The sequence below is a fragment of the Onthophagus taurus genome, chromosome 3, assembly GCF_036711975.1.
Source record: "Onthophagus taurus isolate NC chromosome 3, IU_Otau_3.0, whole genome shotgun sequence".
In the NCBI taxonomy this organism is placed as follows: domain Eukaryota; kingdom Metazoa; phylum Arthropoda; class Insecta; order Coleoptera; family Scarabaeidae; genus Onthophagus; species Onthophagus taurus.
In genome coordinates this window covers 6,504,220-6,523,883 of record NC_091968.1, presented here as the reverse complement: position 1 = coordinate 6,523,883, position 19,664 = coordinate 6,504,220, and the positions used below count along the sequence as shown (strand labels likewise).

The window sequence follows — 19,664 nt, the reverse complement described above, 5'->3', positions numbered from 1 at the left end:
CGAAATGCAGAGTCATTTCAGTTTTACAAATCTGAAGGGATTTAATTGTCTCAATAATAAATTCATATACATATTTATATAATAAATAGGGCAACCAAAAATATTCTCCAAAAATACTAGTTTTTAGTGCTTAATATATATTCTATGAAAATCAAAATATATTTTTAAGTATGAAAGTATGCTCAATAAAAAACTGGAATTAAATATTAAAATATCTTTTAAATCTGTAGGTGAGGTTAAACAAAGTAATTGAAAAATGATATCTACTTCTATACACGAGATGTTTATTAGTTCGACTTATAAAAACTAAAAAAGAATAAGAAAATATTGAAGAAAACACAAAAGACAAATAGAAAGAAATAGAAAATAAAACAGAAACAGAAGATTTAGCTTAAATTTTGATTACAATATCTGTTTGCTCATAAAACATTCTTATACATTGAGAAACTTTGTTCCACTTCCACTGAAGTTGAAGGTGCAAATTAATTTTAAATGCTAATGCTTCACTGAGGTTATTTCTGTGGATCCTTTACTTAAACATGTAAAAATTTCTTTCAAAATAGAAAAACCATGATTTTTGAAATAACTATAAACATTTTTTTCTTTACTAACTTAGCAGCTTCACTGTTTATGCCCTGTGTAGAAAGCGGAAGCCCTACTGTTTCCAAGGTTTTTATTGATGCGTTAAGGAAGCCATAATTTGATGCAATGAAAATCAAGTCTGATTTTATTGTTTGTTCTTGTTTTTTATTCTTCATTTATATTGTAGTACCGTCATTTCTGTTATAAGTTTTATTCTATTATGAAAGTTACAAAATGTGTGGAGATCGGGCTTTGAGTAAAATGGGCTGTATCTTCGAAAGTTGCAAACTCCTTCGTTTTGATGTTAATCACAAAGTCTCCTTACATTCTAGCGTTCAATAGCTTTTGTTTCATATCAGTTCCCTCAAACCAAAACCAACTAATAATTTTAAATGTACTAATAATGAAGAATATTTCATTTTTTTCAAACGTCTACGAAAACCATACATTTTAGATATAGGAATGTAATGACAAAGTTCCCTTATTTTTCAGCGTACAATATGCTGATGAAGGAAAAAATTGGGGTTGTCATTTAAAAAAAATGAAGTTTTCGACTTTTCTAGATAGGGAAATTCGGCGCAAATTTCTGACCATCCTGTATAATTTTTTAAAAAACTTTTCAAGGGTTATGTAAGCTATTGGTCCTCTCTGTGCAAACCCTGAGAATATTTGGCCGTACTCGAGTGTAATTTCGAAAAATTATTTTTATTGTGAAGGATTGCATCTGCCAAAATTTCGAGAAAACTAAAATAATTACAAGATGGTGGACTCTAGACATATGATGACTTATATCAAATTATATTAAAATTTAGCGGGGAAGTTGGGGTCCATTTCCGGTATAACCGGAAGTTGGAGAAAACTGAAAATATTTTAGCTGAAACAAACACCTTGGATAAACGCTATATGCAAATTTTCAGGAAAATAGTGCCAGTAGTTTGCCACATACATATAGATTCAGCTCGTCGTGACAAACCTGTACATAACTCGAATTTGCTCACAAACTCGATGAAGCCCGTGTGCAAAACAAGTTAAGTGTGTCACTTTTGGATAAAACGTTTGTATGGTCTCAGCTGCTTTTACCATGTAAGGAGCAGCATCTGATACAAAGAGTAAAATCATGTCTCTGTTGAAAATCTCACCCACAATCTTAATAGCATTCTTATAAAATCTTTTTAAAAATTCTTAATAAGATTCTTTTTTTTGCAATTTGATGTAATTAAAGGTAATACATGGTTTGTTTTTGTTCATTATGTTGACTTTGTTTAGTGCAATGAAAATATTTTGACTTCTTGACGTTCTGATACTTTTGTTTATCTTTGTATGTCTTTTTATTACCTGAATTTTCGTATGAAAAGAGGCGCTCTTTTTTTAGTAGCCCTGGGGTGTCGAACATCTTAGAACGGCCCTGACTTAAGCCGGTATTACACTATCATAGTTCTATGTCATAAATCTATCATCATATCCATCTTTCTAGAGAAAGAGACTAGCGAAAACACTAGAATTGAAGTAACACGAAGAGAAGAAGAAATCAAAAATTTAAAACCATTCACAGTTTCTCTCGGCCAAACAGAAGTTGATTATACCTTAATTATGACAATGATAGATGGGAAGGTTATAAATGCCCTTACGAAAACTGCATCTCAAGTATGCTATTTATGTGGGTGTAAACCTACACAAATGAATGACTTAAATTATATAAAAAAAAGTGACATTCGCGAAGAAAACTTACAATATGGTCTATCCTCTCTTCACGCATGGATCAAATTCCTGGAGTGCTGTTTACATATAGCATATCGCATAAATGTTGCTCAAACAACGCGCAGATTAACAGCCGAGCAAAAACTTTTAATTAATGAAAGGAAAAACTGCTGCAAACACGCTTGTGGGAAGAAATAGGGATTAAAGTTGACCGTGTTGTACAAGGCAAAGGTACATCAAACACAGGAAATGTAGCACGTAGGTTTTTCAACATTCAGAGAAGGCATCTGAAATCACTGCTGTGGACCCACATTTAAGGCAAAGATTTCATTCTATATTAGCAGGAATTTCATCGGGATATGAAATTGATTATGAAAAGTTTCAACAATACGCCTATGAAACTGCTAAGTTGTATGTGCAATTGTATAATTGGTACCGTATGCCTCCTAGCGTCCACAAAGTATTATTGCATGGTTCGGCCGTAATAAAACCTGCTCTTCTACCGATTCGTTGTCTTTCGGAAGAAGTTCAGGAATCGCGAAACAAAGATTATGTGCAAAAATGGTTTCGTAGTGCTTTTATCATATGGGGTGGGTCATACATAAAATAGATTTTTTTGCTTTCTATTTCAAAAAATGGCTTCCTTTCTGTTATATTTAAGAGACCTGCTAATTTAATATTGCTAGGCCCCATGTCGCTTAAAAGCACCCTCACATTCAAATCTATTGCAGTCAGTGCCTCTATGGTGGCCTCTAAGATGCCTTTCAAATCACTGGCAGAGCAAACGCTATTAACAAAAAAATATGCTAGAGGTTGCTTCCAATTGTTTGCTAAGCCTTTAACCATAATTGTGAGCACATTTAGGGCAGGAAGAAAGGATTTCCTGCTTGCTATATTCTCAAACCCCACAACCTCATCTGTACTTACGCTGTAAAATAGGTGACTTTTTATTGACATTTCATCGAAGCATATGATGCAATTTTTATCAATATTACGCATTCTAACAACTTTCAGCTTTAAAGTTTGAAATACCAGATCGTTTAGCCGAGGATTTAGCACAATCTCATGAGTCATTCGTGACTGAGTTCTCTTTGAGGGGAACTTAAAGCAAGATTTCAAAAAATAATATGCTTTAGGACTTAAAAAATAAATTTTCAAACAAAAATATTTGAAATGTACTGAATATCTAACACCCTTGCTTTTGGTATTTAACTTATACTGCTGGTAAATAAATGCCGCAATTGCAGGTGGAAAGCGTTCATACAGCAACCTTTCCCAATCGTGATTAGAGAGGTCAGCGATAGAAGTTGACTTTTTTTCCCGTTCTTCCCGCAATTGTAGCTTCAAACGGTTAACTTGTCGCTGCAAAGTTTTTACCTTGTCCCGTAACTTCTTCTTACGGGGACTGTGAGCTGATAAGGTGATTGGCGTCTGGTTTCCTACCGAATGAGAAGCTTAAAAATAAATAAATAACATATTGGTTACAGAAAATAAGCTGACCTGTTTCTATTTTGTGCAAATCTATTATAATTTTGATAATGTTTGCATAAAAAACAGAAATATGCAAAGAAACTTACGAGGTACTTGATCGTCTTTATAAGTTTGTTGCATAACAACTTCCTCAAATGGTAAGTTCTCATCATTAGAGGTGGACTGTAAGGGATGTCCTACAAAGTAAATATAAAATATTAATTACAAATGCTTAATTTCTGGCGTTGATGTTAAGCATAGTATAATTGTTATACATGAATAGATGCATTAAACTTACGAGTAATTTGATCCTCCTTGTTCAACATTAACGTTGGTACTGCATCGTCACATAGTCTTTTTCTACTTTCTCCACGATAAGCAGAGTCCGGAAAATGACGACTGCACACGTTATACGAACTATTACTCATGAGGAATCCAAATTGGAACTTATTCATGACTAAAGGTAACAAGCCACATACTTCACCCTATTGCTTTGCCCTACAGAAATACAGAAACAAAGAAGCAAAGAACATAATACAGGTGATTCAAAAGTAGATGGCTAAAATGAAACCCCATGTAGAACAATCAAAAAGTAGCTAATATGCTGTAAGCTGTTCTATAGGGGATTTAATTCCTGCCTTATATTTTTGCTTGCATTGGGGCAAAAGAAAAACATACATACCTTTCCTTATCTTTCGGAAACCGAAATAAATGTGTGTTCTTTGTCAACGAAAACGTATGACAACAATTTCTCACACAACACTCACTCATTTTAACTTCACTAACGTTTATTACAATAGCAAAAACCATACAATAAACTGGCTGGCGAACAACGCTCGACAACGTTTAAAAGTGACATAAGCTAGCGCCGCCAGCGAGATAAAGCGAACTCAGCCTAAACCTAGCGCGTGCGAATCAGATTTGAATTCGCAATTTTCTGTCTTTGTCCTTACTTGTTATACCTATACGCTGTAATACCGGCCTTAACAACTAAACCTAAAGCCAACACTAGCATTAGAACTAACACTAAATTCTAGGTGTAGTGTTAGTTACTTTTAGTTAGGTTTAAATCATTTAAAAGTCAAAAACGATAAATTAATAAAAAATGATTACTTTTTTAGTAAGAATAGATTTATTAAATACTTAAATACATTACAGATGTATTTCTAATATGTTTATGTTAGTAAAATATAATAATACAATAATAATTTATATTATATAATTAACGTATTTTATAAATCTTGATCTAATCTTTTTAATATTTTTAACAACTCATTATGATCTTTATGCTTATTACTCACAGCAACTTCAATAAAAGATTTATTTTTATCATTACGAGCATTTAAAATAATTGCTAAATCAATTGTTGTTACTTCAAGTTTACCAACAATATCCAAATTATCATTTGCATCCTCAAAAAACTCCCCAATTAACTTCAATAAGTCAATAATATTTTGATTTTGACATAGATCAAGCGGTGTTTTCCCATCTTTATTCTTAACGTTATAAATCGCACCATATTTTAACAAAGATTGTGCAATTTCGAAAAAGCCATTTTCAGCAGCAACATGTAATGAGGTGTTGTGTTTAGCTGTTGTTTTCGTATTAATAAAATCGCTTAATTTATTAGGATTTACACTTTCCAATAAAAGTTTAACAATGCCTTTGTTCCCTTTTAAAACGGCCGTGTGTAATGGAGTATTTCCTTTATTATTGATTTTAGTAGGATCAGCTCGACTTTTTAATAAGATGTTAACAATTTTTGTGTTTCCGTTATTAACAGCGATATGTAAAGGAGTTCTTCCTGTAACGTTTTTTGCATCGATTATAGCCCCCTCTCTGATGCTTCTTTCAACTTCTAAGTATTTATTGGTTTCTACAGCTTTAAATAATTTCTCGATTGATTTTAGTAGTTTTATAACTGATTGGTTTCCTTTTACTTTGGCGAAATCTAATGGTTTTGCTCGTTTTCCTGTGCCAAATTTGGCGTCGTAATATGATCCGTTTGTTAAGAGGGAGGTTACTACGTCTAAGTTTCCTACTCCTAAGTGTAAAGGAGTTGCTTCTTTGATTTCTTTTGCGTTAACGTTCGCTTTATTTTTGATGAGGATTTTGACTACTTTGTGATGACCATATAAAGCTGCGAAATGAAGGGGTGTACCGTTACGTACCGCTTCTTTTAGATTCACACTAGCTCCGTGTTCCAATAAGAGATTAGAAATTTGGTCGTAGCCTTTTTCAGCGGCGAAATGCAAAGGGGTTTTGTTTGTGTCATCTAATGCGTTAACATCGGCTCCTTTTTTTAGGAGGAATTCGACTACTTTTAAATGAATGTGGTGTACACCAAAATGTAGAGGGGTGTTACTCATAGCTGTTTTAACGTTTATATTCGCCCCCTTTTCAAACAAGATTTTAACAACCTCTAAATTTCCTTCATAAGCCGCATAATGTAAGGCAGTCCAAGTGTTGTTATCTACCGCATTAACATCCGCCCCGTTTTCAATCAAACAATTTATTATTTCAATGTAATTCTTTTCGGATGCTAAGTGTAGGGGTTGTTTGCCATCATTCATCTTTGCGTTTACTTTCGCCCCTTTCGCAATTAAACTCTTTACTATTTTCAAAGAAAATCCGCTATGTGACGCATTATGTAAAGGGGTCCAATTCAAATTGTCCACGGCGTTTACGTCCGAACCATTTTTAATCAAATAATCGCTCATCTCGAATTGTTTTTCTTGAAGTGCTAAATGTAAAGGGATGAATCCTTCGCTATTCTTGGCATTAACGCAAGCTTTATTCTCTATAAGTAGCGCAACAACTTCGAAATGGCCATTCTTTGTCGCTACGTGTAAAGCTGTTGAATTATCGTAGCGTTTCGCATCAATATCAATTTGTTTTGCGAGGAGGAGGGATTTAACTATGCTGAAATAATTACGTTCAGCTGCCAAATAAAGCGGTGTAATATTGTCTACGTTTCTTGGGTTAACATACGATTCGGCTTTTAATAAAATCTCAACTATGTTTAAAAAGCCGTATTGAGACGCTAAATGTAAAGGTGTAAACCTATCGCTTGTTCTTACATTAACGTTAGCTCCAGCTTCGAGGAGCATTACAACAATATCGAATTTCCCGGTTTGAGTTGCCAAATGTAGCGGGGTTACGTTTCTTACAACTTTAAAGTTATTCCCAATGCAGGATGATCCAGCGTCTATATCAGATCCGTGCAAAATTAGAGCTTTAACCACATCACGATTTCCGTTTTGAATAGCGTAATGCAACGGGATTGTTCGTTCAAAATTTGGGGCGTTTACATTTAATCCTTTTTCAATTAAAAGATTTACTATGTCTACATGACCGTTATCTACAGCTATATGTAATGGGGTGTTTAGCTTATCCGTTTTGGTGTTAATATCAGCCCCATTTGCAAGCAAAGTTTTAATTATATCTATGTACCCTTGCTCCGACGCAATACTTAAAGGAGTCAATCCTAAAATAGCTCTATGATTGACATCCGCTCCGTGTTTAATCAAAAAATGAACCATCTCCAAGCGATTACTTGCAATTGCAAAATATAAAGGGGTGAAACCGTTGCATTTAATTTTTGAGTTAATACTTAATCCTTTTTGTAATAAATTAGCGACTACATCTAATTGGCCATTCCCCGCTGCTAAATGTAGCGAGGTTATCCTGTCTTGTGTTTGATTTTCGTAGTTTTCGTGTAAAAATTCGGTCAAAATTTGAAGCGGATCAGGAATACGAAACATTTTTATGTTTTTCTTCCGAATGATATAAAAAAAGACTAAAAACAGAAAAAGAAAAAACTCGAATTAGATCCTTAGTTTAAAGTGAATGAATCAAATTTAAAGAATGCTACTTGATAAACAAGAAATTTTAACAAGCATATCTCGTTACCCATTGTGTTTTAATATCATTATCAAACTCGGTTAACAAGTATTCGATATCAAGTTATTTTTTTTTACATAATAAACTTGTTGCTAAAAAAATATGTATTTGTTCTAATTAATATTAACATAATAAATTTAAATATTACTCTCAATTTCACTTAGTTGCTAGCTTCAAGTTGGTTCAAGATTTAAATACGATAAGTGAGACATCCCCTAAAACGTTTATGTTCTTGGTTTATGTAATTTTAGATGCATCATAAAGTTATACTAACTAATTATATCAAAAAATTAAATTAGTTATAAAAAGTATCTTACCAATGCAGTATTAAATCACAGCAATGTACTATTAAATAATAAGGTGAAAAAATGATAAATTTCGGTCGATAGTTGTAGTGGTAATGGATCTGCACCGCAAACTAAAGAAATGAATTGTTTAAAACAGTGTTACCAGGTGTTTAAAATAAAATTCACCAGATTATAAAGAATTTTACTAATTTTGTTTGTTAATCCAAATTTATATCAAAGTAACGATTAATTCTTATTTTATAACATCAAAAAGTTTTATTCCTTAAATCTCTAATATTTATTTAAAAAAACATTTTTGTCAATAATGCAAAAAATTGACATTTAAAAATTTATGTATGTTTTTAATTTTTAAGATTTATTTTATTTACTTTACACACCAAGTTGGGCACAGAACAGGAGAACCCAGAAAAAGCTGTGCCGAGAAAATTACAACAAAAAATAGAACAAAAATATACAGTGCGTTTCAAAAGTAACGGATAAATTCGATAAAATCATTACAAACAATTTATGAAAAAATCGCTGAAACGGGTCTAATGATTTAAAATTTGTGCAATTTTTTGGTGTATATTTTAAAACTTTTCCGCCATTTTTAATCGAATTATGACGTCATCGAAGTTTTTTTTAAATGGAACACCCCATTTTTTATATCGGAATTTGAAGGAGGATTTTTTTCTGAATTATGTACAATAAATATTAATATCGGTTACATAAGAAAATTTTCGAGAAAAATTAATTTAAAGTTTCATTATTTCCCGTTCATTTGATATAGAAAACAGTAGTAGCCGTGCGTAACCATGGCAACCAATTGTTTTGATTTAAAATTTCCAAGTGTCAAAATTCAATTTGAATTGAATTATTTATTTAAATTAATTATTATTACTGTTGTACTTGAGATACAAAAGTAGCAATAGCGGGTTACACCAAACGCATAAAAAAAAACGCAAACAGAAAATAAAATATCAAAAATTAAACTTTAAATTTACAACAATAACATGAAAGATAGAAAACAATAATATCATTAATTCAAATGTTCAAATTGCTGCCCGTTAACGGCAAGGCAATATCTTAATCGGGAGACCGGACTAATTAATTGAATTTCTTCTCTAATTTTTTGTTTCAGATCTTCTACATAGGTTATCAGGCTTATTAAAATACACTTTAGATTTTAAATAACCCCAAAGAAAATAATCTAAAGGGGTTAAGTCAGGCGATCTTGCCGGCCATTCAATATGTCCGCGTCTGCGAATCCACCGATTGGGAAATTTTTGGTTGAGGTATTCTTGTACAACTAGTGTATAATGAGGAGGCGCGCCATCTTGCTGTAGCCAAATTCTGAGATGTAGTGAATTTGGATCTTCTGCATTTGGAAAAATTGCAACTAAACTTGGAATTAATTCTAAAAAAATTCAAATACTGTTCACCGCCTATTGTTCCAATAATTCTGTTCTCCACTGTTCCAGCTCATACATTGACCTTTTGGGGATATTGTATATTTGCCTCGGCTTTCCAATGGTTATTTTCAACTACCCCATAACGGCAGTTTTGCTTATGGACGGTGCCATTTAAACAAAATGTTGCTTCATCAGAGAATAGAATGTTTTTAATGAATTCCGGATTTGCATTGCATAGTTCCGTCATTGTTTCGCAGAATTGCACGCGTCGATCAAAATCGTTATAGGAAAGCTCTTGCACCAAGTGTACTTTATAGGGGTGATATTTTTTTCTTTTAAGAAATCTTAATATTGTGCTTCTAGATGTATTTAAATAAATTCATCAAGAAACGAAACTTGGATGGAAGGTGAAGAAATTCCTTTCTCAAAGGAAGTCAAATATCTAGGAGTAATTCTAAACAAAACCTTGTCATGGAATGGACATTTGCAGGGAGTTTTGCACAAAGCTAGACTATCTTTGTGGATTTGTCGCAATCTTTGTAGAAAAAATTGGAGTCTTACCCCTGAAAGACAGTAAGACTGTCAATGTGGTTAGACCTATGATCGCATACGGAGCAGCAGTCTGGTATAGGAAAGTCCGACAGAGTTCAATTATCAGTAAACTTTCACGAATTCAACAAGTAGCTGGATTGGCAATCTCTGGTGCGATAAGTACAACGCCAACTCTAGCAATGGAGGTTCTGCTTTGCCTATCTCCTCTGAGAGAAAGTGGCTAGAACAACCATTTACAGATTTAAGCAATCTGCTCAAATCTATTCCGACATGTCCTACCAATGGGCTGCGGAAGACATTATCAATTATCACCAATGATTAATGATTAATGCTCGATACCAGATTGTACTACCTGAGCGGCAGTCCTAGATCCAAGATGAAAATTCTCTGATTCAGGTAGATATTTGCATGTTCACAGATGGATCAAAAACGCCGGAAGGGGTTGGAGCTTACAGTCTAGGTACGTACAGTACTGTATTCCAGGCGGAAGTATTTGCTATTGACATGGGTGCTAAAACCCTTCTTGAAAGAGGGGTGAAGAATATGACAGCACGAATTTTCTCAGACAGTCAAGCCGCTCTCCAGGCGCTGCAAGCCGTGAAAACGGTGTCGGCTCTGGTTAATGATTGTAACAGAACATTAAAAACACTGAGTTTTGATAACAGAGTTTCTCTGATCTGGGTCTCGGGTCACTCTGGGGTTGCTGGCATTGAAGCAGCAGATGAGCTAGCACGAGAGGGCAGCGCTAAAGCGGTTGTGGGGTCGGACCAAGCAGTTGGTGTATCATTTGCGATGACCAAATATAGAATTGGACTGTGGGCTGAAGAGAGACTTCGCCTGCTGTGGACCAATTCTCCTGGAATGAGACATGCTAAGGTGTTTATTAACATCGCCACTGTCAAACCCGGGAATATTTTAGGACTTGCCCGTAGCAGCATAAAAGTTCTAATGGGTGTCTACTGGGCACTGCCGATTAAAAGCACACCTGAACTTGTTGGGTTTAGCCGACGATGTTGAATGCCGACTATATTCGGAGGAAGCAGCGAGTGTTGAGCATGTTTTATGCCACTGCCCTGCCGTTAACCGTATCAGATTCTCGATTTTTGGGTCGCAGTTTATCTTCTCAAAGGATCTGAATGACCTTTCACCGAGCATGGTATTAATATTCGTTAACAGCATTGGACTGCACGATGAAATTTGATAACGATATCGGGGTACAATAGATCCTTAGGGTCGCGGTGCAAGGTTGGTTGGTCCGCCTACCCGATATGTAGTCTATGTAATGTAATGTACTTGATGAATAGTAAAGCGCCTTGTTTTAGTTGATTTAAAAATCATCTCAGCATACTGACTTGGTGTGTAAACTCTATCTACTCTTCGAACAAGATGTTCAATACACCCAAAATCACGATCATAGAGTAAGAATGAGTGTCCCCTGTCTGGGAAGTAGTGACGAGCAGTCTTAAAAGTTCTCCTATCATAAAGATTCATTGGCTGCAAACTTCAACTTGCGGCCGCCCGAATGTTAGATTGAAGTTAGTCTTAAACTATAATAAAAATTATATTTTACTTTATCTCTCAACTGAGGATGGTCGGTTTGGAACATTTCATACATTATTGAGATATTTAGCTGTGCATCCAAATATTGGTATTTCCTAGAACCATAATGTGTTTCTCTTACCTCAAATTTAGAGATATGTTCATGGATAAGGACACTTATATTGCCATCAATTGCATTTCCCCTTTTTTTTGCTTCTCATATCGACAGCTGTTCTATTCTGCACTAATAGAATACATAACGTTGCAACTCTATCTCGAGAATCTCCATGTATTTGTAAAAATACATTTTTGCAAACTGGAGTATATTCGCCGTTGATTTTAATATTTTATACAAAAGATTTACTTTTTGTCGATAAAATGAAGCAGCACTACAATCATCATTATTTATTATCAATGTTTGCAAGTGTAAATCTTGTTGGTTTTTAGTTTTTAAAGAATACAGTTTGTTCCAGATCGCACTTTTCGTGTTTCAATACACAAACTACATTTTCGACGGTAGTTGCACACAAGTTCATCAGGACTAGATTCACTAGAAACAAGGTTACCTTTGTAATTTGTGTACGCTTCACCTGTCTTGCTTTTCTTAGGACATTACGTTTACATTTATCTTCATTTACAACACCTCATTTTCTTTTTACTTCAGGTTCATCATCAGAACTTCCACTGTGCATTTATAAAACGAAATAATCATAACATTCATAATTAATTGTTATGAATGTTAACTTTAAACATGTTTAAACATGTTAACTTTGCCCGTCTCTTCAGCATGGAAAAGGTAAGGTAATCAACATGATAACGATAACGTTTCCATCTCCCATGCGCCTCCCTCTTCTTATTGATTATTTTTATGGTAAATGATGAAAACCAGAAAGGGTATTCTCTTTTATACTTGCGAAACTTAGGAATAAATTGTTCAATGGCGTTATGTAAGTGCTTATAGAAAACATCAATGCAAAAGTCTACGTCATTATTGCTCAGCTCCATCCTCCAGTCTATCAGAGCAAGTTGAGTATTAAGTAAATCAAAATTAGTTCTACGATAATTTTATTGTAGGAGACGAATGAATTGAAGTGCGAAGAGTACTTGGACGAAAATTCAATGTCATAACGTACCACAAGGCAATTACTTAACATTATATCAGTTACAATATGAAAGTTTTCAAGAACTAGATCCAAAGTATTTCCATAGTAGATAATCATACATAAATAGAAACTTCAAATTTTCTATTAAATAAAGATCAATTCTTCCTTTATAAACTCAAACAGTTTTGTTCCTTAAATCCCAAATCTTCAATCTAGAAAAAAAATTTAAATTAATAATGCAAAAATTGACAGTTTGAGGTTAGGTTGAGTTTAAGAATTCTTATCGACAAAACGAATTTTACATAAATGTAACAAGGAAGATTACACTTATTCTAAAATTAACATCAGCACTTACAGACAAAAAAGCTTACACACCAAATTTGTATCGATATTTTGGCTTATAAACAACACCGTGTAAAATTTTTGAATTCAATGTTATGCAACCCAAATTACTTTAATACATTTTTATGTATTGTTTTATTTCTAATCACATCTCATTACTTTAGTAGAGTTCTTAACTGATTAGGAATTGTCAAAAGTTGTTTTTAAACACCTTAAATACAAGATAATTAGGGACAATCCCCAAAATGAGTACATTCTTGAGTACTTAACGTCTTTAACAAATTTAATTTCATTGTACTTCAATACTATATAATTAATTAATACTTAATTAAAATTAATTTTTCGTTATTCTTCATTAATATCCAATTAAATTTTAATTTAGATTAATACTTATTATAATGGAATGTTTCCGTTAATTTGACATGAACTTCATAAACGTCACATGAACACATGACAGAAAATAAACATAACCTAAAAATTCAAAAAAATGAGTAATTTTAAAACATACTTATTGTGGTTCGCTCAAGATCACATTAATTTTAGAAGAGAGGTGATATTCTTAGTATTATTAAACCAAAATTCTTATATCTTACTTTTAGGAAATAAATTCTTTATTAAATTTACTCAAAATTGAAATGACGTTTTTGGAAGAGCCAACTTTAGAGGTTAGTTTACATCAAATTTAATCAATTTAATTTACGTTTTATTTTTTAGCAACCTTATTGGCTGGTGAAATTTTCAAATGAAAATGATTTAAAAACTCTTTCAAACCGTTTGGTTTCGTTAAAATACGCCCTCGAACTTTGGGGCTATTCCGATAATATTCCAGATTTACACCGAGAAGTACAAAACTATCCAAAATCGCTAATGTTACCTTATATGAGTGCCGAAAAAACTTTTAAAATTGATGTGGAAACTTTTTGTAAACATTTCACTCAAAAGGAAAAAGTTGATAAGTTGGAAACTTTTAATTATTTACCTGTGGAAGGTAAAGTTAATTTAAAAAACCCCGATGTTGTTTTTAATTATATTGAATTTTATGGTGTTGATCCTAAATCGCCACCGGAAAAACCTTACATGGTTTTTTTTGGTAGATGGGTAAAGAATGATAAAATTTAAAATGATTATAATTTCAATCAATAAATTTTTTTTAAGATAGCTAATGGTTTGCGGTCTTTGATCAATCAACTCTCATTAAAAACTCGAAAATTTATTGGAAATACAAGTATGGACCCTCAGTTATCATTATTAATGGCTAATCAAGCTAAAATACAAGAAGGGGATATCATTTTAGATCCTTTTGTGGGGACTGGATCATTATTAGTGGCTGCTGCTCAATTCGGAGGTTATGTTTATGGTGCTGATATCGATTATTTGATGTTACATGGTCGGACGCGACCATCCAGAATTAAACAAACTGTAGGTTTAATTTAAAGTATTAATTTTGAATTAATTAAAAAATTTTTGTTAGAAACGAAGTGATGATGAGAGTGTAAAAGCGAATATGATCCAATATAATTTAGAAGATAAATACTTGGATGTATTAGTAAATGATTTTACAATTTGTTATTGGAAAGAAAATTTTTTATTTGATGCTATAATTACAGATCGTAAGTTTAATATGTTAATTATTAATAATGAGATGGATTAAATTTGTTTATTAGCTCCCTATGGAATTAGAGAAGCAACAGAAAAAATAGGAACAGCTAAATCAAATTATACGATAAGTGAAGAACATTTAGCAACACACATTCCAGCTAAAGTCGATTATGGCCTTTCTAATTTATATCATGATCTACTTAATTTTTGTGTAAAACATTTAAAAATAGGAGGACGTCTTGTATGTTGGTTTCCAGTTTATAGGTAAATTTATGGTAAAAATTGTATTTAAAAATTTATACCGGGAGTTTATATGTGTGCAATATACAGTGTGTTAATTAATTATTGTACCAGACAAAGTATGCAACCAATATCACAGATTGGTATTGCAACGCGACGAAAGTTCCTAAAAACGATGGCGACAATTCATTAACTTTAAAAGCCGTTTAAAATATATTTTAATAATTAAAAAAATATTTTAAATATAAAAAAAGGTCTACCTTTTTGTCCTTTTATTTAAAATAATTTTTAGTGTAGTCATAGATTGAAATTAGTGTTGAAAGTAGTGGTTATTTTGATTTGTTTATTGACTTACCGCCTAAAGCAAAAAAACTAAAAAGAACTATCCAAGTCCAGGCGCTGCTAATTTTTCCTTTCTATTATTCCTGTTCTTTAACGTGTAATGGTAATATCCACCTTCTGGTTGTTTCATTTATATGTTACACACGTTAATATCAAATTCCGATTAATATTTACTAAAAAGAACTGTTTCAAAAAATATAAAGACAACAAAAAACGGTTAAAGACCAAAGAAAATACGGAAACTCACAAAGCGTACGATTAACTATCAACATCTGGTTACTAATTTAAAATTATCCAAGCTACCACCAAGGTTTATATATTAAAGGTTGTCTAAGTTCCTATTCTGCAATACTTTGATTTTAGTTTGTTGGCGAGGGGCAAGAGCAGGAGTGTTTCGTGACGTAAGCGATCACGGATTGCGCACGCAACCTCATGGCCATGTGGTGCTCCATGCATTTGTTTAATTTGACATGCTTGGCGGTATTATTTTCCATATGTGACGTAATGCGCAGTATGGTTGCTTACGAACCTAGACAACCTTTTATATATAAACCTTGAGCTACCACTACATATTGAGATATGCAGCCAATATTACACAGGTCACGTGGGTTACGATAATTAATTAACATAGTGTACTTGCACTGTCCCACATAAAATGCAATATAGCTTAATAGTACAGGGATTGGGTAATTTTGCAAAGGAAAAGTTTTGCTTGGGAAAAGGTGATGTCCTTATCATAACCCTAGAGTTTTCGGCCGTCTTAGGAGTCGTACGTCTAAACCCAAATGTTTCTGGTTCTAGGTCTAGTGTTAGTTCTACTTTCGTTCAATAAAAATATACCACAATGTAACGCTAAATAAAAATTAAAACTTGAACTAACACTAGACCTAGAACTAGAAACATTCAGGTTTAGCCACATGTCTCTAAAGACACGAATGATTCTAGTTGTAGGGCTAGTGTTAGGTCTAGTTTTACACTAGCACTATCACTAGAGCTAACACAAGACCTAGAACTAGAATCATTCGGATTTAACCGCCTTGAAAGACTTGCGGCTAAACCCGAATGTTTCTAGTTACAGGTCTAGTGTTAGTTCCAGTGGCACACTAGCACTGTTACTATGTAATATCTATCACTATGTTGCATATTTTTATTGAACTAAAACTGGAACTAACACTAGACCTAGAACTAGAAATATTCGGGTTGAAGACGCACGACTAAACCCGAAACTTTCTAGTTGTAGGTCTAGTGTTAGTTCTAGTTTTAGACTAGCACCATCACTAGAAGTAACGCAAGACCTAGAATAGTTCGGGTTTAGCCCACTTTAAAGACGTGCGGCTAAACCCAAATGATTCTACTTCTAATGTAACTATAGTGTTAGTTTTACACTAGCACTATCACTAGAACTAACATAAGACCTAGAACTAGAATCATTCGGGTTTAGCCGTCTTTAGAGACGTGCGGCTAAACCCAAATGATTCTAGTTATAGGTATAGTGTTAGTTCTAGTGATAGTGCTCGTACAAAACTAGAACTAACACTAGACCGAGAACTAGAAACATTTGGATTTAGCCGCACGTCTCTCAAGACGGCTAAACCCAAATGATTCTTGTTCTGGGTGTTGTGTTAGTTCTAGTGATAGTACTAACACTAGTGTAAAATTAGAACTAACACTAGACCTACAACTAGAATGTTTCTACTTCTAAGTCTAGTGTTAGTTCTAGTTTTAATTCAATAAAAATATGCAACAGTGATATTTTATGCTAATTAGCGGTACCTACCAGCTGTTTTAAGAGAGATATGCTGCCCTTTTGAGCATAAGAGTCGTATCTGCATATTTAGAAGTTTCGAGGAAATGCGAAAAATGTGTTTATCTTTTTGCCATTCTAAGTATTATTACTTAGGAAGTCGAAGTTAGCAAAATCTGTTTATTTTTTCACATAGAATCAGAATATAAACTAGTTTTTTTCAAATTAAAAGTTTGAAATATGTTTTTGTTAGTTACGACAAATTTACTTAACAGTTAGCAACTAAAATATTAATTTCTGTTTAGGAAATCTAGAAATACTACCTCTAAAGAAATGTTTATAAAACATCAGGTTTTTCACACAATATGTGAAAATAATACACATAATAATAATAACTAATAAAATAGTGTAACTTAAACATTTTGTAATTCTAACTAAAAACGAAAACATGTAGCTAACAAATTCGAAACAACAGTATATTAACCGAAATTTTTAATAATATATTATTTTTGGAAACAGGCAAATTATTCCAAAAGCTCATTCTACTAATGGGAGTAATTCTACGAAGACAGTTTATAAGTGTGTCCTTTCTATTTTGACTTATGTCGCGAAAGTTAGTCTTACATTTAGGCCTTTCTAAACCATTTTTTTTGAGCTTTGCTATTAAAAAAATCAATATTGTGGCCTCTTGTTTATTAAATTTGCATTTGTAAGATAGTGACTGCTTCCCTTTTTCAAAATTAACTTGCACTATTTTGGTTAAATAGGGCCGAGGTTTTATTCTGCTTAATTTATACTGAAAACTCTTGTCCTCCCAATTAAAAATATTGTTAATTTTCATTTCAATTAATTTCACTTTAGACCAGTTAGCTTTTTGTACGGTATCTTTGTGATCTCATATACTTTTTTCATTTGCTTCCACATCTCTATTATCGAGAAAAAAAGGCATAGAAAGCACTAATATTGTCTTCTTTAGATCGTCCCGTCAACGCTTTATGCCAAACTACTGCTGTGGGGAATTTTTTGTGTTTCTTTTCTATTGGAACAATACTTTCATTGAATGCTATATGAGGTACGAAAATCACCTCCTTGAACATTTCGCATTGCGTAAACATAATGAATCATGATTAGTGCTTTTTTTGATGATTTTTGAATGTTGCGCAAGCAGAGCACTCTTCGTGTCCCAGTGCAGCGAATGAAATATTCATTTTACTACTTCTCTATATAAATATAAGAGAAAAAATTAATAGTTGGATGTTTTGACTTGAAGTTATTGTACATCATCTATGGTGATATCACTTGGAAGGTATCTCTATTAGAAGCGCGCTCCCTACTGTTATGAGAAATTGTAGGATTGAACTATATGGTTTCATTATAGAACAATCTATCTTTTTCGATGAACTAGACCGAACTTTTCGGGATTTTTCTGCTTGTATCTGCGACGCAACAGAAGCGAATGCACTTCGAATAATTCGATCATTGTTAGACAAATATCCAAGAGTTGCAAAAAAAAAATATTTTACATACTACCTGTATTGTACCACTATCATTTTTGAGCCTGTAGGTAAAACTTATTAACCGTCGTGAATTTAAAGAAACCTTTCTTTTCTGTCATATTTAACACAAAAGTTTTTTGTTCAAAATCTGTTAATTGCCAAAACTTTAAATATACATTTGCACGTTCCTCTTTTCAAATTTTTTTATTACATGTTTCCACATGGATCTTTCATTAAATGCTGGTTTTTCTTGTTTTTAATTTTTGTTTTTTCTACTTTCTAATGACGTACTGAATCTTCTGCGTTTTCGGAGTTGTCCTGTTTCAGCAGCTCAGAGGTAAGGTGTGTTAAGTCACATTTTTTGCAAAATGAGTAATCTCCACCATGTGTATTTGTTTAAACGTTAAGTCCACTTTTAAATTTCTCTCCTTAACAATTTCGAATTTGTGACTTAACATACCTTACCTCTGTGGAGCTGATATAAATTGACTTTTCGCTCTTCAGATTGCTCAATTGCGACACCTATCATGTTATCGACCATTTCGGTAACCAATGTTTTCATTTATTGGCCAGCCCTTTGTTTTTCTTTGCTAACTGCAACATTCGCGTAGGTCTATTAATATTAACAGTCATTATTGTCTAAAAATAATCCCTATGTTACTAAGAGATTACGTGAGCCATATTCTTCACTTCACATGCTATTGACCAGGTATACGACATATAAAGTTAAAAATAGGCAGTTTGGACATTTTTGCATACAATTGTGAAAGCTCTACGATATTTTGACATTACAAATACTCATAAAATCTTGACGTTATGTAATATACCCGAAAAACTCAAAACCTGCAACAGATGCAGATACGACTCTTATTCTTAATAGGGCAGGACATGTTGCATTTTATGTGGGAATATATTTTTGTGTATTGCATCTTACTGAAATTCACTGTATATTTTTGTTTATAGAGATGATTACGATGAAAATTGTTTACCAACAAACGATTGTTTAATACTAAAAGCAAACAGTGAACAAATTCTAAATAAGCACACCTCAAGACGATTATTAACATACGAAAAAATTAAAGATGCATCCGATTTTCAGGGTTTAAAGAATGAGATAATGGATTTTAGGGCAAAATATTATGATACGAGAGAAGAAACGCGTAGGGAAAAACGACTGCGTGACGCTAATATTAGGGATAAAAATTGGAAAGAGTACTTAGAAAAGAATAATTAATAAATTTGTTTATAAATTTAAATTTTGGTCTCGAATTGGACGTCTTTATCATTAATTGTGTGATTCTCCTATTGTGTACTCTCCTTAACTTTCCACACGAAATATCCATTTAGTAACTGCC

At 32.9% G+C, this 19,664-nt stretch overlaps 2 protein-coding genes and 1 long non-coding RNA gene across 3 annotated transcripts in view; 1 reads left to right on the top strand and 2 right to left on the bottom strand.

Moving 5' to 3' along the window:
- LOC139429260 (uncharacterized) overlaps window positions 1-16,059 on the bottom strand; it is a 42,104-nt gene extending 26,045 nt beyond the window's left edge. The window contains exon 1 of the long non-coding RNA XR_011639930.1: window positions 15,376-16,059. This is a non-coding gene — a long non-coding RNA (uncharacterized lncRNA). The remainder of the gene's footprint in view (window positions 1-15,375) is intronic.
- LOC111413459 (ankyrin-3-like) lies at window positions 4,884-7,762 on the bottom strand. Its single transcript, XM_071194822.1, has one exon. The coding sequence runs from the start codon at window positions 7,512-7,514 to the stop codon at window positions 4,983-4,985; it is 2,532 nt and encodes an 843-aa protein (XP_071050923.1). The 5' UTR covers window positions 7,515-7,762; the 3' UTR covers window positions 4,884-4,982.
- LOC111413449 (tRNA (guanine(10)-N(2))-methyltransferase homolog) lies at window positions 13,318-19,565 on the top strand. Its single transcript, XM_023044429.2, has 7 exons — window positions 13,318-13,438; window positions 13,488-13,553; window positions 13,603-13,986; window positions 14,044-14,307; window positions 14,360-14,498; window positions 14,553-14,751; window positions 19,273-19,565. Exons 1-7 carry the CDS (start codon window positions 13,376-13,378, stop codon window positions 19,541-19,543), a joined length of 1,386 nt encoding a protein of 461 aa, XP_022900197.2. The 5' UTR covers window positions 13,318-13,375; the 3' UTR covers window positions 19,544-19,565.
- Window positions 19,566-19,664: the final 99 nt, after the last annotated feature.